Source organism: Pseudopodoces humilis, chromosome 31 (genome assembly GCF_049639895.1).
Source record: "Pseudopodoces humilis isolate 2021_Gansu_Grassland_sample_001 chromosome 31, ASM4963989v1, whole genome shotgun sequence".
NCBI classification, from domain to species: domain Eukaryota; kingdom Metazoa; phylum Chordata; class Aves; order Passeriformes; family Paridae; genus Pseudopodoces; species Pseudopodoces humilis.
Window position 1 is genome coordinate 1,844,909 of NC_142230.1, and position 23,912 is coordinate 1,868,820.

Below are 23,912 nucleotides of genomic sequence, written 5' to 3' on the forward strand. Positions count from 1 at the left end.
TGCATCGGCTTTACGGCTCTCCTTCTCCCCAGCGTCCCCTCCTGCCTCACTCCAGTGCCTGGCACGGCCTGGGGGCACAGGGGGTCCCCTTGGCAGAGTCTGGGGGTCATCCCTGTGGTAGGAGCAAACCTTCACTCAGGGGTTCACTCAGGTTCTGCACCCCCCCAGTCCATCCCATCCTGGGGAACATCTGGTCCCCAAAACGAATCTCTGAGTCCTTACTTCAAATTCCATCCCCTGTCCAGCCCCTCTATGGGGGGCTCCTTGCCCAGCTGGCCCAGTTCTTAGCAACCCACCCTCAGGTGAGCCAGGGTGTGAGGGGCCACCCCACTTCCCCCCATCCATGGTGGGTGCTGAACCCCAGCCCCAGCTGTGGGGTGGAAAGAGATCCCTGGGAGGGTCCCTTTGCTGCTGGGGTGCAGCACAGCACCCCCAAATCCCCCTGAACAGCAATGACGACAGCACACAGCATGGGAAGGGTTCAGCTGTATTTTGACTCTGGAAGAAAATAGAGGCAGTAATACAGAAGCTTTGCAAGCGTGGATACATACACGACCTCCCAAAACCCACTGGAGTGGGGGGCTTGTCCTGGCACCTTCTCCAGCCCTACCCCGCTGCACTTGAGGTCGGCAGGGGGGGCTGCGGGTGTTCCTCAATAAAGGCAAAAGCCAAGATATCTGTCAGTGGTTCTTGCCAAGGGGGAAGCTGCACCTACCAGATCCCAAAATCTGTCTCACTCGAACAAAAAACCTTCCTAGGTGCTTTCCTGGCAAACGAGCTCTGGCCTGGACCAAACATCTTTCACTTAATCCCTGAAACAGCTCCTGAGCTCCAGCCACCAGAGATGAGCCTGAATAACCACAGCCGAGAAAAGCTGGGGTGAACCCTGCTGGATGCAGTGGCCCCAGAAAAAAGGGCCTGGGGGAGCCCCACTGGGGCTGAGCTTGTGGGACCAAGGTCCATCACCCCAGCTGTCAAATCCATCTGGTCCCAGAACGCAGCTCTGTGTGTTTTCACTTCCCCTACTCCATCTCCACTCGATGCCAGGCGGGAGAGATCCAGTGGGGTTCCCAGCCCGGTCCCCACCTCAGCTAAGGCACAACTCGGCTGATTAAGAAAAAGGGAACCCAAAAGGCAAGAGGTGCCTGGGATGGGGAATATGGGGACTACAGTACACAGAGTGCCAGGAGTGCAGGCGGGCAGGGGGCTGGGGAGGGGGCAATGGCCACAGAGAGACTTGGGCATCACCCGTGAGCTGCCAGGAGCCCCCGCGCCAGCACCGCCAGGAATCACAATTCAAAAAAAGAGAAAAAAAAGGGAATTTTGGCTTCAGATCCCAAGAAAAAGGGTTGTAAAGGCACTGTGTTCCGCTTGAGACAGGACAGCAGCCCCTGTGGCACACAGCTCCAGTGGGTATGGCTGCGCTTCTCCCTGTCCTATATAAAAAGCTTTGGCAAAAAAGGCACAATCTAAGGAGCATTTCAACTATGAACTTCTCCTGCGTGGCTGCTCTGTAAACACAGTTCTTTGCGGTCTTTGGCTGAAGTTCTAAAAAATATCTGAAGCTGAAAAGCTATTTTTTGGTTTGGTTTTTTTTATATAGAAATAGATCTTTTCTTTACAAAAAAAAAATCAAAGCATCTTTTAGCACTTTTAATATATATATATATATAAAATTCCTGCTATAGAAAACAAACAAACAAAAAAAAACCCTTGGTTTTTGATATTAGAAAACAAACAAACAAAAAAAAAAAACCTTGGTTTTTGATATCTTGTTTTTTTGAGGGAAAAAATTTGTTGCTTTGGGAAAAAAAACCAAAACCTAGCTGGAGACGGGCAGGAGCCACAGGAATGCGCCATGGAATTACATGATGCTGCAGTTCTGCACAGCCTGAGCCTGGGAGGGAGAAAGAAAAAGAAGAGAGTTAAGAAGACCCCAGTGTCACCATCCATCTGCTCTGACTGCAAAGTGTCTACTGGGATCCTTTGGATGCCCACAGTGCCCCCACACTCTCATCCATCCTGGCCCTTGGGGTGTGATAAATAAATCCTCCCAAGCTGGGATGTTCATAGCTCCAAAATTTGAGATCAGTGGCAGGTGATATATGAAGATTATAATATTGACTAAGAGTATCAATACAGGATATGTTATAATCTAATATATATACATATATATATATACATACAGTATATATTAAAGTGCTGAAATATTCACGTTACCAGCACGAACACTTGGAATGAATGATGTGGAGCATGTGGAATGCTCTGGGGTGCCAAGGGGGCCAAGTGCAAGATGGAATAGCATGGGAAGCTGCACTGGCCACATCCCTTTCCAATCCATCTCAGAATCTCCCATCCCTTATGAAGAGGCTTGTGAGAGCCCAAAAAGGAAGAGGAAGAGCAGGTGGAAGGAGAGGTGGGAGGGGACAGAACCCCCGCAGCATTGTCCTGTTGGGAAGGACGATGCCAGGACCGGGTGGAGCCCCAGCATCACCGGGACAGCCGGTGCTCCAGCGCCAGGGACTGGAGCCAGGGTTTGGGAACTGACCTGCCTGCGGGGGCTGGAGCTCCCCAGGAGGTAGTTCCTGGACACCAGGCTGTCCCCGAGGCCGATGCCAGAGTCACCCATGCTGCGGTAGCTGCGGGTGACGGTCACGCTGGAGGTGGACGAGCCCGAGGACATGGTGTTGATGCCGGCGTTCTGGGTGCCCGACTTGTCGGCCGGCTGACCACACGTGCCGCACACGACCGTGCGGGAGCGCAGGTTGTATTCACCAGGGTCCCCAGAGCCACTGCAGCCCTAGACATTGAGAAGGACAGAGAAAATGACCTCAAGCTCCTGCCAGAGCCTCCTCTGCCCTGAGCCCTTGCCCTGAGGATGGTGGCAGCACCGGTGTGATTCTGGAGAGCTCTTCACATTAGACCTTGAAGAGAGGCTGACTCACCTGTCCTCTCCATCACGTGGTTTAAAAATAATAAAATAGAATCCTTATTATTGTGTTTCTAATCCCAAGTGACTGGGGCCAGCACACTGCCAGTGGGTGACCTGCCTTGCTGCCCTGACTTTGCACCCTGAGCTCTCAGCACATGGGAGACACCTGAACTCCTGAAAACATCCTCTGGCAGCTTTCCGATGGGAAATTTGCTCTTGGAAAAGATTCAGCCTCCAGATGAATGGGCAGCACTGGCTGCAGGAGCTTGGCTCCTCTGTCAATATAAAAATGAATCACAGAATCATGGAATGGTTTGGGTTGGAACGGACTTGAAAGCTCATCTCATTCCAGCTTCCTACCATGGGTAGGACATCTGCTAAACAAGGTTGCTCTAAGCCCTGTCCAATCTGGCCTTGAACACTTCCAGGGATGGGGCAGCCACAGCTTTGCTGGCTAACCTGTGCCAGTGGCTCACCTCCCTCATAGGGAACAATTTCCTTCCCAATATCCCATCTAACTCTGCCCTCTAACTGTCAGTGGGAAGCCATTCTCCCTTGTCCTGTCACTCCAGGCCCTTATCCAAAGTCCCTCTCCAGCTGTCTTGGAGCCCCTTTAGACCCTGGAAAGAATTCTAAGGTCTCTCTGAAGTCTTCTTTTCTCCAGACTGCCCCCAACTCATACAGCCTGTCTCCAGAGCAGAGAGACTCCAGCCCTCAGAGCATCCTCATGGCTATTTCTGGACTTGCTCCAGCAATTCTGTGTCCTTCTTGTTCTTGGGGCCCAAGAACTGGACCCTGCACTTCAGGTGGGTCTCACAAGGGCAGAGTAGAGACAATCCACTAGCTCAACATGCTGGTATCAGTCTTGGCACAGCTCTTCAGATCTGGAGAACTCAAAGGGAAGTGGGTGATGGATGCCCCATTTTACTCCTGCAGAGCTCTGGAAGCGGCATCCAGATCTTTCACCATCGTTAAGACACGGCTTGGCCACGATGGCACCTCTCTGCACGTGATTCCTGTGGGCATCTTGTGTGCAGGACACACACACCCTGCAGGATGGGCTGGTGGAGGATGCTGGGCTGCAGCCAGCGATGTTTCTTTGGGTGAAGTGGCTGCAGCTCTGGTCCTGGCAGGCTGCCTGCTCTCTGCCCACTGCCTGCTCTGGTGCATATTTCAGCTCTGTATGGGGAAAGATGGGCTGAGAGGAAGGACAAAGCCACCTCTGGATTTGTTCCAGCACCCTCATGAAGCACAGAGGACAGAGCAGCTGCTGACAAGAAGAGTTGTCCATCAACTTCCCACCATCTTATCCTCCAAGCAATGGAGGGTACCAGCTCAGCCTCCCTCTGACCCTTCTGGCCCTTTTCATGGCATGTCATCCTTAGGGTTGGAGACAACTTCCAGCAAAGTCTTCAAAGCTTTTGTTTACTGAGCAGCAATTTCCTCCAGATGACAGAGGTCTGTTGGCTTCTCTCATGCAGTTGTTTTCACAGTAGTCTCCTCACTGCCTTCTCCTGTATGCCTGACCCTGTGTGATGCTGAGCTCCCTCCCACCCTGACTGAAGCTGCACTCCCTTGGAGCCCTTGGAACCAGCAGCATCCCCAGCACCCTACTCACATGGTGATGGCGGTGGTGGATGCTCATTTCATCTTCATCCTCATCCTCATCGTCATTGATGATCACGGTGCGGACCAGTTTCCGCATGGCCACCTCCTGCAGGGGACAGGAGGTGAGTTGGGAGGTTCAGTGCCTGCCACCCCCCGTGCCAGAGCTGCCACCCCCGTGCCAGAGCTGCCACCCCCCGTGCCAGAGCTGCCACCCCCGTGCCAGAGCTGCCACCCCCGTGCCAGAGCTGCCACCCCCGTGCCAGAGCTGCCACCCCCCGTGCCAGAGCTGCCATCGGCTCTCACCTCCCCGTTGGAGTTGATGAGGGCAGTGCGCAGGCTGTCCCCAGAGCCCCAGCTGCTCTGGGCTTTCCACACCACATTACTGGGGGGGCTGTGGGTTGCTCCAGCTCCTGAGGCCCAGATCTAGGGAGAAAAGCAGGAGAAAAGTGACTTCTCAGGTCTGCAGACTCCACAGCCTGGGGACAGGGGTCTATCACCACAAAAAGCCACCACACACCAACCACTCCATGTAACCAGAGGCCTGGCAAGGTTTGGGATCTTGCCTTGATCCTCCAGCAGGCAGTGACTCACCGTGACCACCTGGCCAGCCTTCAGGGTGAACTTCGGGGGGAAGCGGTAGGTAATGGGGGGATCGTCCCCATTTTGCCGCTTGATCTGCCAGTTCCCCATCGCCTGGTCCTGTGAGAAAGAGCAGCGACCCTCAGAACCCTGGTTCCTCTCCAACTTGTCCCATTCACATCCTGCCCATAGGGTGAAGCAGGGCTGAACCTCACCCCAGGGACTCTACAGATCTCCCCAAAAGATGTCTAACCTCGTTGGACTTGTTCCTGAGACGGACGAATTTGCCCTCCAAGTCCACCTCCTCCACGCCAACCCGGCCACTGGTCCGGGCATGGTGGGAGAAGCTGGTCCGGCTCTCACTGTCCTCCAGCTTCCGCTTCTTGGAGGAGCCCGGGGTGGACAGGTGGCTTCGGGATGCACCTTTGTGGGATGAAGGGCTGGGGGACAGCCTCAGCCTGGCAGGGGGAGAAGAGGAGATGAAGCCAGTGAGGACACAAGGGCTGGGACCCACGTAGCCCAAAGCTGGGCACAGCACCCCGCGCTCACCGCTCCTCCTCGCCCTCCAGCAGCTTGCGGTAGGCATTGATCTCCATATCCAGAGCCAGCTTGATGTCCAGCAGCTCCTGGTACTCATCCAGCTGCTGCTGCATGCGTGCCCGCATCTCAGCCATCTCCCGCTCCTTGTCGGAAAGCAGGCGCCGGTTGGTCTCGCGTTCCCTGGCCAGAATATCCTCCAGATCGTGCAGCTTCGCTTCCTTGGCAGCCAGCTGTGGGAAGGGAAGGTGAGGGTGGGCCACTCCACCCGGGACCATGTCCAGAAGGGGACCATCCATCCCCAGGGCAGACATCCCAAGGAACCCTCTGGTCTCAACTCACCTGCTTCTGCAGTTGGCTGACTTCTGAGGAGAGGTTGTCAATGCGGATCCGGGTCTGCTGCAGCTCCTCATGGGCAGCACCCACCATGTTGCTGTTCCTTTCAGCCGACTGCTTGGCATTCTCCAGCTGGGGGACAGGACAGGGGGATCAGCAGCTCAGCACCCACAGCCCACCCATGCTCTGTGGGGCTGGAGGGAAAGGAGAGTGGCATGAGGAGGCTACTCACCTTTGCCCCGTAGGTTTTCTCCAGTTCCTCCTTGTAGAGCCTGATCTGGGCTTCATGCTGGCTCCGCAGCTCCTGCAGGGCCTCAGAGAGTTTGCTCTCGAACTCCCGCTGCCGCCCATTGTCGATCTCCACCAGCCGGGTTTCGTGGCGCCGCTTGGTCTCCCGCAGCTCCTGAGGACAGGTCAGGGGACACTGTGTCACCTCAGGGAGGGGACAGAACAGTGGGGGTTACAGCAAGTGATCCCAGCCCCATCGCGGCACATCACAGCTCACCTCGCTGTAAATGTTCTTCTGGAATTCCAGCTCTTCCTTCAGGGTCTGCAGACGGTTCTCAGCATCCACACGGCGCAGCATCTCATCCTGCAGCTGCTTCTTGGCTTCGTTCAAGGCACTTTCCAGCTGGCAGGGAATTGAGAAACACCATCACAGTGGGCTCTGGGCACTGCACCTGGCATGGCTGGGGTCTCACCACCCAACTGCATCAGCCCCACAGCCCCTGGCATAGCAGGGACCTGGCAGCCCCCAGGCAGGGGGGTAAAAAGGGATCCCTGGGTCAGCTGGAGACAGAGCTGCCACTGCTCACCTTGGCCACCTGTCCCCTCAGGTCCCGCACTTCAGTTTCCAGATTCCTCTTCTCACCCAGGGCGGTGGAGAGTGCAGCCTCTTTGGAATTAAGCAAAGCCTCCACATCCTTAAGGCGTGCCTGGGCAGTCAGCAGGTCCCCTTCCTTCTTGGCATTCCTGTAGGGCAAAGGGTGGCACAGGTGAGTGGCACAGCAATAATAATTACAGCCATCAGGAAATGATGGAATTGTTTTGGTTCAAAGGGACCTTAAAGCACATCTAGTTCCACCCCCTGCAATGGGCAGGGACATCTTCCACTATCCCAGGTTGCCCCAAGTCCCATCCAAACTGGCCTTGGACACTTCCAGGGATCCAGGGGCAGCCACAGCTTCTCTGGGCACCCTGTGGCAGGGCCTCACAAGGGAGAATTTCTTCCCAATATCCCATCTAACCCTGCCCTCTGGCAGGGGGAAGACATTACCCCTTGTCCTGTCACTCCAGATCCTTGTAATAAGTCTCTCTCAAAATTTTGGCATCCCTCTAAGTACTGGAAGGGACTTTAAGGTCTTGTCCAGCTTCTCATCCACCTAAACATCCAAGTTCTTCTCCACAAGGCTGTTCTCAGAAAAGCCTGTGCACTGTGCCCCAAGCACAGAGTGTCACGCCTGCCCCCCTCTGATCACTCCCAAAAAGGCTGCACCACTGTCCCTAACCACCACCCACCAAGGGGACCAGCATGTCCCAGCCACCCAACACCCAGCCCTAGTTTGGATACTGGAAAGCAGGAAGAGCTGGGAATGACTGGCAGAGCAGGAAGAGTCTCATCCATGTGCAATATGCACACCCACGGCATGGCTGCATCACAACAGACCAGTGCTGATGGGGCTGAGGCACTGTGGGACACAGGACAGCACGGTGGGACACTGCAGTGTGTTGTGCAGTGGCACAAAGTGGTGCAGCATGGCATGGATGCACTGTGAGGTGTGGCAGACCCCACCACGGCATGATACAGTCAGATGTGCTGTAGCGTGGTGTGGCATCGTGTGACATGGGGCTGGATGGTGGAGGAGCTGAAACTGCCCCACAGCCAGTGCTGCCCACCTGAGGTGGCCAGGCAGAGGAATCTGTGGCACCCTGCCAGCGCCAAGGGGTTGATGCCTCTCCTGGAATGGACAGGGAGCACCAGGCGACGAGCGGGGGCTGCACTGCCACGGCTGTGCCTCGCCATGAGCTCAGCTGCTGCCCAGCGGATGCAGAGCTGCGATGCCTCAGCCCCCCAGCCTGACCTCTGGCATCACCATCCACACACCCCTGCACCATCCTGGCCCCCACTTCCCCCTCCCTTTTCCAGCCCTCTGATAGTAGGTCAAAGCCTTTCCTTACAGACCCTCCGTGTGACCAGGGAATCTGATCTGGCTGCGCCACCAAAACACGGACTGGAGCTATTTCGGTAGGTCCTATAAAAAGACCCAACGGGCCCCCAGCAGCCGCTAAGCCCAGGGTGGGATTGTCACCCCACCTCCCTCAAAATGAGGTGTGGGACTGGCGGGGGTGGAATGTGCCCGAGGAACGGGGGGAGCCCCTCGGCCGTGGGCGAGCAGCGGCTGCACGCCGGCAGCGCGGCGCGTTCCTGAGCCAAGGGGTCACCAACAGCCGGGAGCGCCTGCAGCACCGCCGGCACTCGGCCCATCCCAGGGCAGGATCCACACAACCGGGAATGGGAGCCAGGACCAGCAGGGATGGTGCACCCAGACTCGAAGATGCGGGATGTCAGAAGCTCCTGGACTGGCCAGCAGCAGATTTTCCTGCATTTCTTTATGTTTCCTGACCCAAGCCAGCATGGAGAAGTTATTCTGTTATTCTGCAGACTAAAGCAAAGGTTTCAAAATCCCAGGCTCAACCCTCACTTCAAATCCCAGGATATTACATGTTAAAAGAGCAGGAATTCCTCCTTAAGGACAGTTTAAAAAAATAACAATTCCTGCAAGTACAGTAACAAAATTCAGAATCACTTAAAGTGCTACTGTCAGGAAAAGCAGAGCCCAAGAGCCTCTGGGAATCCAGGAGCAGCTCGCAGACTTTTTCTTGGAAGTGAGTGAAGATCTATCTTCTGCCTTTTTTTCAATTACTGAAAGCTCCTTTCCCAGCCCAGAACACTTTATTTTGGTGTAAAGGGCTCAGTATGACACCTTGGATCTGTAACAAATTCTAGAATATTTCTGTGGTTGGATTTTCACATTTTAATGTTTGGGGCTCTCAGGTAAGAGGGTCTCAACGATATGCAAAGAGTATGATTTCATAGTCCATAAATTCCATAAAACAGCTTCTTTTATGTCTAGATAGCATTTAAGCAGCCTAGAGAATTTGGAATTTAGCCCACAGTGGAATAACTGACTAAGAAGTTCTGCTGGTCCTCCTCTTCAGGCAACCACAGTCTCGCTTGCTGGAGCTGCTGCTGGAGCTCTGTGCTGGGTCCTTCCTGTTCAACCCACTCCTTTTGTGCCAGTGACTCACAGGACAAGAATGCCAACTGGGAGCGGATCTGAGGCTCCAAGGCTCACTGCAGCCAGCATTTGAGGCCGAGTTTTCCCATCTGGCCCTGCCTCATCCCTGCAGCCAGCGTGGCCACCCCAGCACCGCCAGCAGGGTCCAGTCCTGTCATTCCTGGTGGAGTGAGCTGCCATGTGACTTCAGGAAGAGCTCATCCCTGGTGTTCTGTTGCTGCTCATTGCTTGCTGTGCTGGCTGTGGAGGTTTGGGTACAGCTGGAAGACACCAGCTCTTCGGGATACGACTCTTTCAAGGGACAGCAGTGCCATTGATAAGTGACAAACGGAGGGGAAAGTGATGATGATTACACTTGTGTCTGCAGCAGATTCGCCCTCTCCAGGGACCAGAAGTATCCAGGGTTCTGGGCATCAGTGCCTGGAAAGCCCCATAGTAAATCCCAGATGACTCAAGGACAAATCTCTTTTCCTTAGAAGCCTTCTGTGCTCAGCTCTGGATTCCACTGTGAGGAGCAGAGCCAGAAGCCTGGAGCTCACCAGCCATGGGGCTGAGCTGGGAGTACTTCTGCCAGAGGGAGAGGGATGAGACAAATCCTCTCCTGTCCCCTTGCTCTGGGGGTCCAGTGGTTGGCAGAATTTGGCTCTCTGGGACTTGAGCATCTCCCCCCATATTCCTTCCAAACACACCCTGACCCCGAACATGGCAGCAGCCTCTGGATAAGGGATCAGCACACAGGTGAGTCCTCTCTGGCCTTGGGGAGCCCCAGCCCTGTAAGCCCTTCCTGCCAGCACTGTTGATCCTGCTCCAGCCCAGCCAAGGTTTGAGTTCTCCCTTCTCCTGCCCTCAGGTCCTGCTTTTATTCCTGGGAAGCCTCACAGGCTCCAGCTGGCACTGGGCTAAAAATAAAAACTTCCATGGCAGCTGTGTCACTCCCACTTCCCTGGAGAGGAGGATGAAGACAGACCTTCCTCCTCCTCCCCAGAGGGTTTCACTGGCCTCTCCATTCTTCCTGCTAGATCTGACAAGATCACAAATTCCCTAATGAAAAGGGAAGCAGAGACTCATTCTGGAGGTCCGGGTGCCTCCAAATCCCACAGGATTTGATTCCCTGTGCTGCGAGAGCCATGGGTAAAAACAATCCAAGAGGAGAAAAAACAACAGAGGCATCAAATACTCAAGAAACAAATGTCTCAAGAGAAAAGATGGAGGGAAAGGGGGCCTCAAGATATTTTATTTTTAGCTTTTAAAAGCAGGAAGAAGAAGAAAAAAAAAAAGATTGAAAATTGCAGCTGAGCTGCCAGGAAATCCAAATGTTAATGGAAAGTTGGATCTGCTCTGGCTGTGCTCAGCACAGACAGGCACGAGGCTGCGAAGTCGATGTGATGGATTCAGAGAGGGCTCAGGGAGAGCCCCACAGAGCAGCATCTGCTACTGCTCCCCCTCCACTCTGCCCCAAAATCCTAGCCAGAGTCACCAGAGCTTGTTGGAACAGCTCCAGGCATGAGCCCACCAGGCTGCTGGAAAGATGCCAACACTCTCAGAGGTGCCAGAGCCCACCCAATGCATTTTTAGGAAACACTCTGGTTTCCCTCTCCACTATTAATCCCCACAAGTGTTCCTGAAGCCTGGGCAACCCTGGGCTTCATACACTGGAAGAGGACCAATGAGTGGGATGGAGCTCATAGAGGCGCAGGCATTTCCCTCCTTCCCTGCCTCCAAATTGCAGCTGCCCCACCCTGGAAAAGGTGCCAGCTCAGGGAACTAGCTGGCTCCTGCCCCATCCATAAATCTTTAGGACATCTGCAAATTCCCCAGGACTGCAGGTCTCACCTGGCTGCCAGGGGCCACAGCTGCCTGCTCCTGGCTATGCAGACTGAGAACACTATCCCAGAAAAGGCTGTTGCTCTCATGCTTGCAGCTTGGAACCCGAGGCAGGAGCGGCAGTGTGTGCCCATGGAAGTCTCTGATTGCTGGGAGGACTCAGGGAACCCATTTTGCCCCACCTTGGGCAGGCTGCTCTCCATGGCGCTGCCTCCAGTGCCAGGGATCCGTCCCAGGATCACCACACGTACCCCCGGGATCGCTCCCCCATCCCAGGGATCATCACCCCATTGCAGGGATTGTTTTCCAGCCCCAAGGATTGTTTCTCCATCAAGGATTGTTCCCCCATCCCAGGGACCAGGGCCCCACAGGACAAGCGGCAGGGACAGCAGGAGGAAAGGCGGACCTGGAAAACCTCTGCAGTGGGGCAATGGGAATGTGGCAAAGCAGCTTCTCCCAGCTTCTGACTCATCTGTGCCGCAGTGCCTGTGCCAAATCACCAGGATAAACACAGGCCTGTCTCCTAGCAGGGGAGCTGGAAATAGCCAGCCTGATGTATAGCGAGGACAACGTCTACATGGAGCCGGCATCCTGCTGGGCACCAGAGCCCTGCCAGAGGCAGCTGGGGATGCCAGCTGTTCACAGCTGCATGGAAACAGCTTCCACCTCTGGCATCAGTGGTGCCAAAGACCCTTCATGATGCCAGGTTCAGTGCCTGATATCAGCCCCTGATACACTCATGGCCACATGCCCATCCATGGGGCTGAGGGGCTTGTCCAGCCCCTCCACCTGGCCCCAGTGGAGCAACAACAGCTCACTGGCATCTCCCAAGAGCTGGGCTTCCCCTCCTGGAATTAGGATCTGGCCTTTCCTTGCACTCTTAAAATGAACCAAAACTGCTGGTTCGCTGGGAACCAGGAAAAATCCTTTCACGGTGGGGAGGCAAACAGACTGCCCTGTCTAGGATTGCCCAAATCCAAGATGTTCCTGTCCCTCCACAGCTCCCATCACCAGGAACATTGCTGGGAGCTGTGGGTGCACACAAACTCGAGTGTGACGGAACCTGACCGTACTGATACTGCTAGGAACCAGCCACACATCCCCTCTGAAGGTCTGAAGGAGCTCTTCTCCTCCTGGCTGCACCAGAGCAAAGACCTGTCACCACTCAGCCTCCCCTCTCGCACTTCAGCTTCAGCAGCACCACAACCAACAGCCACGAGCTGAAGAGCTCATTTAAAAAAGCACATTTCTGAGCATAGATAGTGCATTAATTTTCTAGAATGAACAATGTTGCAGCTCAGTGCAGGCTGGGGAGCCCCAGTGTTGCTCACTCCCTGTCCAGGCTGTCACGCCAGCTAGTGACTCACCCCAGCCTCCACCAGCAGCTCGGAATGGAAATCCCGAGTCACCAACTGCTGTTTGGGCTGAGTCCCCCATAGTAACAGGACAGTCGGTGGTTTTGGAGGGTGGATGGCATTACCAGAGGGGTTTCAGAGCTGGAAAAGGGGGTTTCGCCCTTTTGCCATGTGGGAGTCATCAGGGGGATGGGAAGGACTTGGTTTTCCACAGCCCACATTGTGTTTTTGGGGGAGGTTTGTATCGGGCATAAATCTGTGTGCCTGCACAGACAAAGGGCAGGACTTGCCCTGCATGGACAGGTCTGGAGTATGCATCACAACACCCCAGCAGGTCTGCCAGTGCCTGGGAGACCTCCTGCCACCTGTGGGACTCCATCTGCTGCCTGTAGGAACCCCTGCTACCCACGGAACTCCTCTTCCCAGCTGCCTGGAAAAGCTCTGCCAGGGTGCAGCAAGCCCCAGGAGACAGAAGCAAAGATGATGCACAGTGCAAGGAGGATTAGCCACTGGAGTCCCCAGTGCTGGAAGCACACAGAGCCCAGCAAAATCAGGGCAGGAATTCCCTCTGGGGAATGTCTACCACCAAACCCTGGCTTACCTGGAACAAGCCTTCAGGCTGGGGTGACATGCAAAGGGCTACCAGCTGAAACTTGATTTTGCAAACCTAGCCCCCCAATCCCAGGTCTGTTACCAGAGCTGGTCCTGAAGAGCTTGGGAATCTGCATGGCACTGGGAAAACCTTGCCAGTGTCTGTGCAGATTCTGAGGGGATGGACTAAGACCAGGGTTTCCAGAGGGAGGCCAGTTCCTTGCTTGAAAAAACTGCATTTTCCACTGAAAAAAAGTCACCAAACACTTGAACAGGCTGCCCAGGGCAGTGGTGGAGTTGCCCCCTTCTTGGAGAGATTTAACAGATATGTAGATGTGGCATTTGGGGACACAGTTTAGTGGTGGCCTTGGCAGGGCTGGGGGAACTTGATGGTCTTGGAGGGTTTTTCCAACCTGAACTATTACGTGATTCTATCTCTTTATAAACCTGAACATCTCAACTGCTCAGAACACCACAATCAAACACTGGTCAACCCCACTCACAGCCCAGGCTGGACACAACCCAAACCCATCGATCCCAAAACGCCAGCCTGCCTTTTCCTAGCTTCCCATGAAATCTTGAATTGGGTTATCTAGAAGACACTTGATGGCCTGGAATTGAACCATCCTAAATATAGATTAAAGCAATAATACCCTTTATCAAGAAAAAGAAGCTTGCTAAAAAATGCTTGGAATTGAGCTGGAAAGAATTTTTTTTAGACACAACTCAAATATGGAAATAGAGCACCTTCCACATTGCTCATTTCCATCTTCTGAGAGCAAGATTTCAGTAGGAAAGACATGAGAGAAAAGCTTTGAGATCATGGAATATCCTGAGTTGGAAGGGACCCACAAGGATCATCGATTTCAACTCCTGCACATGACAGCCCCAAAAATCCCACCATGTGCTTGAGGGCGTTGTCAGCTTGTTTTCCCAATCCAGAATTTGCTAACAGTTTGCATTGTCTACTGCTGACTGAAGCCAAAGCCTTTGGGAAGAGGGAAGAAGGAAATTCCAAGTCTTCATGGCACCACTCTGGACGCTCAACGTTTTAACAGGTCAGTTTTGTATCATTAATATAGTTAAATTATATGTTAAGTAATGACAAAGTAACAACTAAGCTTTGGTCTGGATGGAGTTTAAGGATTTTCACCCAGTCTTGACTATCTTATCTTGCTCCAACACAGCCAAAGCCAGTTTTTGAATAATTGGGCTAAAACTTAATGGGAAAGTTGTGGGGTTTGTTTTTTTTTCTGCACAGAACAGCTCTGAGTGTTGTCCCTCCATGGAAACCCCATTCCACTTCAATACATCCTTCTCCGGATGAGTGAGAAATGCTAGGCCCATAAAGCACTATCCCAAAGGATGAAGACAAAGCAGAGATTCCCGGTGTTTCCCTGAGAGATTGGGCATGGCAGGAGCCTTACAAAGGGAGATAAAAACAGAGAGTTGAGTCACTTCTGTTAGTCATGTCTTCAGGACCAAGAGCGCTGTGGGACAATGGCCGTAAGGTCGTGTTTTGCTGGGAGCTGGCGACACAGCCAGGATGTGGAGCAGGAATGCAATGCCAGCCCCAGGAGCAAGGAAACTGCTGCCACTGGGCAGATGTGGCTGTAACTCCCCTTTCCTCTGCTCACTCACGCAGTTCCTGAGCCTACAGGGGTGATGGGAAGGGACGAGGAGGTCACTCTGTACCTGCTGCATCCTGATCCACAATGGAAACCAGGTCCCTGCGCAAGGCAGGACAAGGCAGAAAAGAGCCAAGAGAGGCAAAATAGGGGACGAGTTCAACACCTCCTCCTTCTCTTCAGAGGCAGCAGTAGCTCACCCTGTTTTTCATAAATTGGGTATGCAAAGCTTCCGGCCAACAACATTTGCTTAAGAAACAAAGCAGGGGTTTGTTGGATTCAGAAGGCACATATATTCCTGGGAACAAAAGGGTTTGCTGTCCCAGCTCCAGCAGATAAAGACAGACAAGGTGTTTACATTGCCACAAGGTCTGTTTGTGTGTGGCGGTGGCAGCGCTGGGGCTGCCGATGTTGAGTCACTGCCGGCATCGGGAGCTCCAGCTGCTGTTGGGGTGGCTGTGGGGATGGGGATGGATAGGATGCCACGGGGAAAGTGCAGCTCAGCACAGGGATGAGCAGTCACCAAGGTGAATGCCTGTGTTTTGCTGTGCTATGTGCAGAGCTGCCAGCACACACAGCTCTGCCCACTTTCCCTGCCAGTCTGCGCTGTGCCGGGATGGAGCTCAGACTTGCCTGGCACGTGGGCAGGAAATAAGCACTTCCCCAGAGCGAGGACTGCAGATGTGGCATCCCTAGAAAGCACAATTTAGCCCCAATTGCTGCTTGCACAGAACTGCCTGTGAACAGGACCACCATGAGACGCTCCAGCCTCCCCACCACCTCCCTCCTGCTCAGCCTCACATGCCCACAACACACTCACCACCAGCAAACCCCAGTCCGCTGGCTTTGTGCAGCTGCAGAGCTGAGGCTGGGTTGCACAAAACAGCATCTCTGCCCTGAAAGGGGGGCCTGGCAGCCACTCAAGCAGCAAAGCGCGATGCCCAGGGGTGAGGCTGCTCTCCTCAGTGCTCCCCTTCCCCGCTAAAGCCCGAGTTATGGAGGCTCAACTTGGAAAACTTCCCCGGTTTCTCCCAGTGCAGCCCCATGGCCCACGGGGGAGCATCCCTGCACCCCACGGCTGCTGCTCGCTGCCATCGGGCCAGGAAGGAAGGGACAGAGCGTGACTGCCGGGCTGGCGGGGGCCCCCAAAGCACAGCCCCACGGTGCCGCACCCTGCTGCAGCCCAGAGACACATGGCTGAGCGTGACTCATCTCCCTGCTCTGCCAGGGCTGATCCAGAGCCCTTCCACAGCCATGGCACACCCACTGCACTGCACAGAGAGGGGGGCACGAGGCTCCTTCCACTGGGGACTGCGAGCTGCAGTGGGGCAGCTGGCCCACTCAGTGCCCATGGGGCCGAGTTTCCTTTGGGCTCCCACCCCTTCTGAAGCCTGCATTACACATCCACACCAAGAGCTTGGATGTTCGGGCTCACGTGACTCAGATGGGGTTTTAAGGAGAAACTGTGTCCGTCCTTAAGCTGTTAATAAATAAAAACCCCAGCAAAGTTCTTAGCTCCAGTTGAGCACTGCAGCGTAGAGACACCAGGCTCTGCCCGGCCAGGATGGCAGGAGGACATGTGCGGGGAAAGCAGCAGCCAGAGCAAGTGGCTGGAGCTGGCTTTTGTGCAAGAGGGAGGAGAGACCTCTGCTATCAGAACCTTGCTCCTACAGAGGTGCTTCTGAGCCACTCACAGCCCCGACACAAAAATTCAACAGCTTCAGGAGAGCCCACGTTTGTTTCTACCCCGGCTCCGCCACCTCTCCACAGAGACACGGCGCCAACGCCTGCAATGTGCAACCCCGTAATTAAGGAAAGTACAGCACAGGCAGGGCAGGGCAGCACCCACCTTGCACCCTGTGTGCTGGGGAACTTTGTCCCTGCTGCTGTTGCAATTCCTAGCTCTACTAACCATGGAAAGCAGAACTAGAGCATTGGCTGTAGCTTGGGGGAAACCCCAAGCCAAAGGCACCTTCACCTTCATTGGGAAAAGGTAATTGGTTTATGGCAGAGAACGTGAAATGTTGACTCAGCCTCACCAAGAACAGAGGTGTCCCAGCCCCAGCTGGGTTTTGTGGTATCTCTGTGGGCTGAGTTCAATGCACTTCATTAACCAACACCCACAGCCCTGGATCACACCATGGTTTATGGGCATGCTGCGCCACCCCTCATACACAGGAACAAGGAAAAATGCCTATATTTAATTATACTCTTACCAAGGACGTGGAGTGACTGGGAAAAGCAGAATGGCTTTAAAAGTGAAAGGGCAGATTTAGACAAGGTATTAGGAAGAAACACTTCCCTGTGAGGACGGTGAGGCCCTGGCATCACTTGCTTAGAGAAGCTGTGGCTGCCCCATCCCTGGAAGGAGAGGGCTTCTCCTGGGTGGCCAAGAGCCTGGCTGTCACCCAGATGTCTCTGCAGTCAGGGTTGCAGCTGCCACTGCACCAGGTGGGGCTGGGGGACTATGCCAGCCCCCACAGCTGTTCAGCTTCACACTGGGGATATTCAACCCTTGGCAGGGAGGGGAAGGGAGCAGAGGCAGGTGGGCACCCAGCCCTGACACCGTGCTGTCTGATGGCAGCTGTCCACAGAGGCAGGTTTTACATGGCACTGGCCTCAGCTGTTTGGGAACATGCTGAGCTGGTCACAAAGGAACAGGCTCAGCAAACAACCTCACAAAGAGCAGGATGGCAAAACAGGTAATGCAGCCAGTGGTGGGACAGTGGAAGGTGATTCCCAGCTCATACTGAACCCACTGGGCTGACTTCCCCTCTTCCTGGGGAATCCTCCATGACAACCCCAGGACCAGAGGGAGAACTCTGGTGACTTCCTCCTTTCCTGGTTGCCAGCAAAAGTACAAAAGGAAACTACACCTCCCAAAGGGCACAGATTCAGTAGAATATGGAGCTGGCAGCTGCCCCACATGTCCCACCCTGGCTGGGCCACTCTCTCTGTCTGCATCCTTGAGCACCACACTGGGAACAACTCCCTGTCCTCTGGGCTCCAGAGTTTGAGTGTTGATGGGATTTAGACAAGTGAAGTGACACATGCAAGGCTGAAAAACACTTGTGGCAGCATGTAGGACCAGGGCAGGCTGGGACGGGCTGTCAGGGATGGATCCCTCCCTACAGCAAAATGCAGCCCTGATTCTCTTTGCAATTGTTTCTCTTTAATCCCCAGCTCCAAGGATAAAGTCCTTCATTTGCCAGAGTGGATCCTATCATCCTAAATATATGTAAGGCAACAGGATTTCCACTCACTCCCTTCATCCCTCAGAAAAGTGAGAGGATGAGCCATGGCTGGAAGACACTGGGAAACACACGGCACGGGAGTGAGGTCACAAACCAAAAGTGCTGGAGAACATTTTTCTGCCACAATTTTTCTTGGAGAAAGAGGGGCTGGATGTTTGCAGAGGTGAGAATTCCTCTCCACTGGGAACAGCTAATGAAAACCTTCTCCTTGAAGAAACGTTTTGCCACAGAGCCCTCCAGCCCTGCAGTGTAGCAGGAGGGCCAGCATGCCCAGCCATCCTGAGCTGCTGGCTGCAGATGTCAAGGGACAACCAATGTGTCCACAGGGCTGGAGATCCAGAGTGGCATGTTTAAGAGGGTCCCAGAGAGCCACGGAGGTCTGGATCAGCCCAGCTCTGCGTTGACAACTCCCCCAGAATATCCCCAGCTGCACAAGTTGCTCTTTGTTTGCTCCGAAAGGGCAAAGCCTCCTCCCAGCCAAAGCATTCCCTCCCTGGCAGGGATTCCGTGAGGCAGACGGGGGAGAAACCCAGGAGCCTGAGGTTTCACCCCACGCAAAATGTTCCAGCACAAGCTCATCGCCGCTGAAGGAAGCACGTGGTCCCCCCCGGCAGCACTGAGCCTTAATTCTTTTTCCTCCCTTTTTTTCAACTAAACAGGTTTTGTTTACCTGTTCCTGCCCAGAGGGTCCTTGCTGAACAAAGCATGGGACAAAACCCCCTTGGGCTGGGGAAGGGCTGTGAAGTTCACCTCCTGGCACCCCACTGCTGCCTCCCTTGCTCTGCCCTTGGATGAGCTTCCTCCCTCCACAACAATGTTTGGGGAACAGGAGATTTGTCCTCATTAGGACCAGGGATGAGATCTGGGCCCTGGGAGGAAGAGGCACTGCCAGGGCACTGGCCTAATCAGGTTAGGGGCTGCAATTCAGGAAGGCATTGCTCATCAGCCACAGCACTAACAAGGGCTGGTTCCTGCCTTGGAGAAGGGAGTTGGTCACTGTGGCCACCACATGGCCATTCCTCGCCTATGGAGTGAATTCCTCAGGGGGCCTCTCCTATATTATACATATTCTACACCCCTGCTTGCACTGACAAACGTCCCCCACTTGTGGGATGGGATGAACTCTGACGGAGCAAGGCAAGGGCCATGGCTCTGTTCACCCTGAGAGTCAGAAACCATCTTAAGGAGAGGAGGCAGTGAGCAGGAGCAAGCACAGAGCATCTCTCCATCCTCTGGTGCCATGCTGGAATCCAGGTGTCCTCCAAGGAGCGGGACAGAAGCTTGAGGACACCAGGGACAGGGGCATTTCAGACTAGTCCTATCTCTACCCATGGCCTGGGAAGGGATGACGCTGCTGCTGCCAACACCCCTCAGTAACCAGCCACCCCCATTGCACCCTCTGCTTTGCCTGAAGTGTGGCTACAGCATAGGCAGAGGCCATCCAGAGTTGGGGACACGTGTGGCACCAGGACAGGCAGGATTGCCCAGAGGGGTCCCTTATCCTAGGGCACAACCAGTATCAGGCTGCACAGGGCTGAGGGTCCCTGTGCAAAGAGCCAGGTGGGCACTTTGGGAAACCCCTCCTGGATCACCACGGGGAGCAGCCAAACAGGCAGGGGGAAGATCCCACTGGGAACTTCCCCAAGAGAAGAGCGGTTGGCCAGGAACAGAGGGGTGCCAGGAGGCAGAGGGCGGGCAGCCCAGCTCTTCTCAGACCCTCCTCTACCCATGCAGCTCTTGCACTCATGCATTGGTACTGGTTAGACTGGTCTCCTGTTTGCACACCTTCTCCCCCTCCTGTCAGCACCTCTCTCCCCACCCAGACAGAGCAGCCGGGACCGTGTTACGTCCAGACACGTCATGCCCTGGCATCCCGGCCCCCCACCCTCCCTCTGTGCTGGGGAGACAACCCCTGCCTCGGGCAGCGGTGATGCTGTGGGTGCTGATAAGGCGGGCCCGGGCGCCTGCCCTGCAGGAGATACCCGGCGCTTCCCCAGGGCTGACGGGCACAGCGAGGGGGGCAGAGGGCTGCCAGTTACTCATTAGCCAAAGTCTCACTGTGCCAAGGACAGTGAAGTGGCCCCAGATCAGGCGCTGACCCAAGGGCTTAGGGTGGGCAGGGACAGCGGGCAGAACAGGCACATCCCTGCCCAAATGGATGGCGGGGAGCAGAACAATATCTGAACAGAGCCCTCCCGATCCCCCCCACAGTTGTGAGCCCTCCGCAGGGTTGGGCTCGTGGCTGCCCCAATCCCTCATGCCCCAAAGATTCGGGACACCCCAGACAAGCTGAGCCCAAGGAGCAGCATCGCAGCACGGCAGACGATTGTGCTGCTCTCTGAGCAGCCCCGTCACATCGAGCAGGTCCCCAGGGACACAAGATAAGCTGCAGCCTCCTTGCGAGGGTTTTGGGAGTTGGAGAGCAGCTCTCATGCCGCGCCCTAGGAAGAAGGGACAAACCAGAGGCAGGAATGAACAGCATCGGCTTCCCCCGCATCTCCGCTCTTCCATCTCACCGACGGTGACTCAGAAATGACTCAACACGGAAAACACCCCTACCCCCCAGAGCCCCGCGCACCAACTGCTCTCCAAAAGCCACCGAAACCCATCTCTCAAGCACAAGCTGCTCTATGGGAACCCCCGCGAGCCACACTATTTTCTCAGGGGATTTGGCAGCGCTCGGGAATAAGCACAGAAGCTCCCGGAGCGAAGCCCGTTGCAGGAAAAAATTCCACATCCGTTTTCCCCACGGCCGGCTCCACAGCGCAGCCAGCGCCCAGCTCCCCTCCAGCCACGGCTGCGGGCCTGGCATTTTTTCCAGCCCTCGAAAGATCGTGGCCAAGATAGTTCTGGGTTTGCATAAGGCAGAAAAAGGCTTTAAACAGCTCAGCTCCTCCTCTCACCAGCACTCGGATCCCTGGGATCCGAGAGCAGGGATCTGGCGAGCAGCAAACCACCTTATCCGAGGACGAAGCTGCAGCAGCGCACGGGAAATAGAAAGCTAAATATAACTCGGCATGGCTCTCAGAGACGGCAGTAACAGGCAGCACAGTCCCTCCCTCCCAGGTGGAATATTTATGGCATCTACTAAGGAAGTTAATTTTAGCCTCTTTTGGTACAGGCTCAAAACGAGGCGTCCAGAATAAGAGGCAAAAGATCAAATGGAGTAAGAGGGGGCTGTCCCGCCACTGCCCAGCCCGGATCCGGCTGTGAGCCAAAGCTGATGACGGAAAGGGATCCGCTCGCTCCTTCCCTGGAGCAGGATTCGGGGAACTGGGCGCTACAGGGACACGTCCCGACACCGCACGGGCTGGCAGAGCCCGGGGAAAGCCCAGTGCCAGCCCCTGCTTGGCCAGTAGTGACAGTGGACAAGGAGCCCTGTGTCCTCAGGGGACCTGTGCCGGTAACCGGTGACAGCCCTGAGGAGGGCAGAGGTACCCTGGGGCAGCAGGGAGGGGTCCACGAGGGGGGGCATTTCTGACGGCAGCGAGGAAAATAAACGAACCCGGATGGGAAGCGGCTCAGCGCGGACTGGGAGCACATCATCCAGTGACAGCTGGGACAGCCGAGGGACCCCACAGCGTGGGAGCAGCTTGGCACAGGGAGGGTTAAAGCAAACAAAACCTGGAGCAGGTTCTTTAACCGGTGCCAAAGACAGCAAAGGAAAATAGGACGAGCAGGCGAAATCCGTAGGCAGGACAGAGCCAGCTGGCTGGCACGGCTTCCCGGGCTGTGCCGGAGCGTGTTTAGGAATAGCTCCAGCATGACGAAGGCAGAGGGGCCGCCAGCCCGGCGCTTGCGGCCCGCATAGCACGGACCCTGCCGGGGGCCCAGGGCATGTCTGCTCAGCCCCAGCCCCAAGCGTCCCCAGCTCTGCTCCCAAATCCCCGCTCCAAGGGCATCCCGGCCAAAGATGGCGCTTGGAAGGAGAGCAAGAATGACGAGAGAGCTTCTCTCTTCTTTCGGTCCCTACCACAGGCACTCCAGCCCCGGCCAGGCCACGGATTTTTCCTCTCTCTCCCTGCCTCCTCCAGGTCCCTCCTTCCTCCCTCCCGGCTCCCTGCCAAGCATGACGCCAGCACCCGTCCCGCTGCAGTCCCCCCCATCCCCAGGGCACTCACCGGGCCTTCAGCTCCTTGTGCTCCTCCCGGACTTTACTGAGCTCCAGCTGCAGCCGAGCTCTCTCCTTGGCCACCGAATCCAAGGTCTTGCGGGCATCCGCCAGCTCCGACTCGTAGGCAGCCTTGATGCCCGAGACCTCGCGGCTCACCACCTCCTCGGACTCGGTGATGCGGAGCCGCAGGCCGGCGTTCTCCAGCTCCAGCGAGCGCACCTTGTCGATGTAGACGGCCAAGCGGTCATTGAGCTCCTGCAGGTCCTCCTTCTCCTGCAGGCGGGTGATGCGTGTGGGGGACAAGGGGGTCCCCGAAGCCCCGCTGCGGGTGCTCCTTTTCTGCGAAGGCGTCGCCATGGGGTCCGGCGTCGAGGCGAAGGGCACGGCTCAGGTCACAACGCGACAGTCCCACGCCACCCGCCCAGCTGTCGCGGCAGCTCCCGGGCTCTGAGTGACTTGCTTATATCCCAGCTGGGCTGTTCACTGGGAGGAGGAGCTGCGAGGCGGCGGCGGGTGGAGTTATCCAAAACCTGGGTGGAGACAACTCGCATCAGTGCCAGCCCTTCCTTAGGAAAGGCTGGGAAAATATCTCTGGGTAAAGGGGCCTTGGGAGGGGGTCTCTGGAGACACAGTCCGGGGTAACCCTCTTCCACACCCTTTTCTAGGGCTCTTCCCCCTACAGAGGCTGGACTGCAGACTGCAGGGACTCGGCCAGGGAAAAGGGCATCCTGAGAGGGGCTGCAGTGAGGGGGTGCAGCCAGGCACCCCTAGCAGCCTTGGGCTGAGCCCCTCCAGGACATTGCTGTCCCACAGGACAGGGCAGGCAGCATCTCAGCAGCCGGCCCCAGGGTGTGGGGGGTCCTGGCACACCCTGAGTGCAGGAGACACAGGCTGCACGGGACCCTGCGGTACCTGAAACTGTGGGGTCCAGAGACCCAAATACAGTCCCAGCTCACCCAAAACACCCTCGTCTGGGTTCCCCTGAATCCTGAGGTATCCCACACAAAGAGCTCAGGAGCACCAAAAAATGCCCCCACCCACTCACTTCCCTGCACTGGTTTTGCCCAGTTCTCTCAGCACTGGTTGTCCCCATTTCCCAGCTCTCCTCGGTGCCCGCTGCACCAGTTTGTAACTCCCCAGTTTCTGAGCACCAGCTGAACCCCCGTCCCAATTCCTTGCACAATTCCTGTTCTCTTGCCCCCCACTTCCAACCCTCTGCAGTCCCACTCGAGCACCTTTCCAGCAGCGCTGATTCCCAGTTCTCCCGGAGGGAGCAGGGTGGTCTTTCTCCCTCGAAGCGCTGCGGACACTCGGGCAGCTCGTGATTTCCAGATCTGCCAAATGCTTCCAGACACTCCCAGCGCTGCCACAGAGAGGGTGTGCCCTCCTTGGACTTCATCCCCTCCCTGCGTTGTGCCGTGAAGCCAACCCTCCCGTGTGTGAGAAATGGGAATAAAATGACAATGGGAATGGAAAAGCAACACTTTTACACCCTGGAAATGAGGGGTGGGCGGGCGTCCTGCTTCCTCCTTGTGAGCTCCTGCTTGGAAAGTTGGGCTCTGCGGCAAGGAAAGCTGGAAGGCAGCTGCACCTCGCAGCTGGGGACCCTGGCGAGAGCCGGAGCACCCTAAAGCACAACCCCAACCATTCCCTGCGAACAGAGGGCTCCACGGTCAAGGGCACAGCCAACCGGAGCGGCCTCCCGAGCCACGGCCGCCCGGCTCCTCCTGTCCGTGCTGCAATCCAAGCTCAATTCGCTTCTCAGGCAGCGCAGCAGAAACCCAGGCAGGCTGAGGATGACTCACACAGCAACGGAGCAACAAACACGCACAGCACACACACGACACACGCGTGT

The 23,912-nt window shown here is 55.7% G+C and overlaps 1 protein-coding gene across 1 annotated transcript; it reads right to left on the reverse strand.

The window, feature by feature from the left end:
* Positions 1 to 468: 468 nt before the first annotated feature.
* LMNA (lamin A/C) lies at positions 469 to 23,400 on the reverse strand. Its single transcript, XM_005532295.3, has 13 exons — positions 23,293 to 23,400; positions 22,065 to 22,587; positions 6,808 to 6,964; positions 6,498 to 6,623; positions 6,225 to 6,395; positions 5,999 to 6,124; positions 5,669 to 5,889; positions 5,373 to 5,577; positions 5,132 to 5,239; positions 4,844 to 4,963; positions 4,551 to 4,646; positions 2,549 to 2,800; positions 469 to 1,897 (listed from the first exon to the last, which is right to left on the reverse strand). Exons 2-13 carry the CDS (start codon positions 22,412 to 22,414, stop codon positions 1,865 to 1,867), a joined length of 1,965 nt encoding a protein of 654 aa, XP_005532352.1. The 5' UTR covers positions 22,415 to 22,587; positions 23,293 to 23,400; the 3' UTR covers positions 469 to 1,864.
* Between the last annotated feature and the right edge of the window lie 512 nt (positions 23,401 to 23,912).

What these genes read in the sequence shown, in the direction of transcription:
- LMNA (XM_005532295.3), bottom strand. Translation starts at nt 22,414, where the DNA reads ATGGCGACGCCTTCGCAGAAAAGGAGCACCCGCAGCGGGGCTTCGGGG. An exon ending in TCAGCCAACTGCAGAAGCAG is followed by an intron (nt 5,890 to 5,998) that starts GTGAGTTGAGAC and finishes CCCTTCCCACAG; the next exon opens with CTGGCTGCCAAGGAAGCGAA. An exon ending in AGGCTGGCCAGGTGGTCACG is followed by an intron (nt 4,964 to 5,131) that starts GTGAGTCACTGC and finishes TTTTCTCCCTAG; the next exon opens with ATCTGGGCCTCAGGAGCTGG.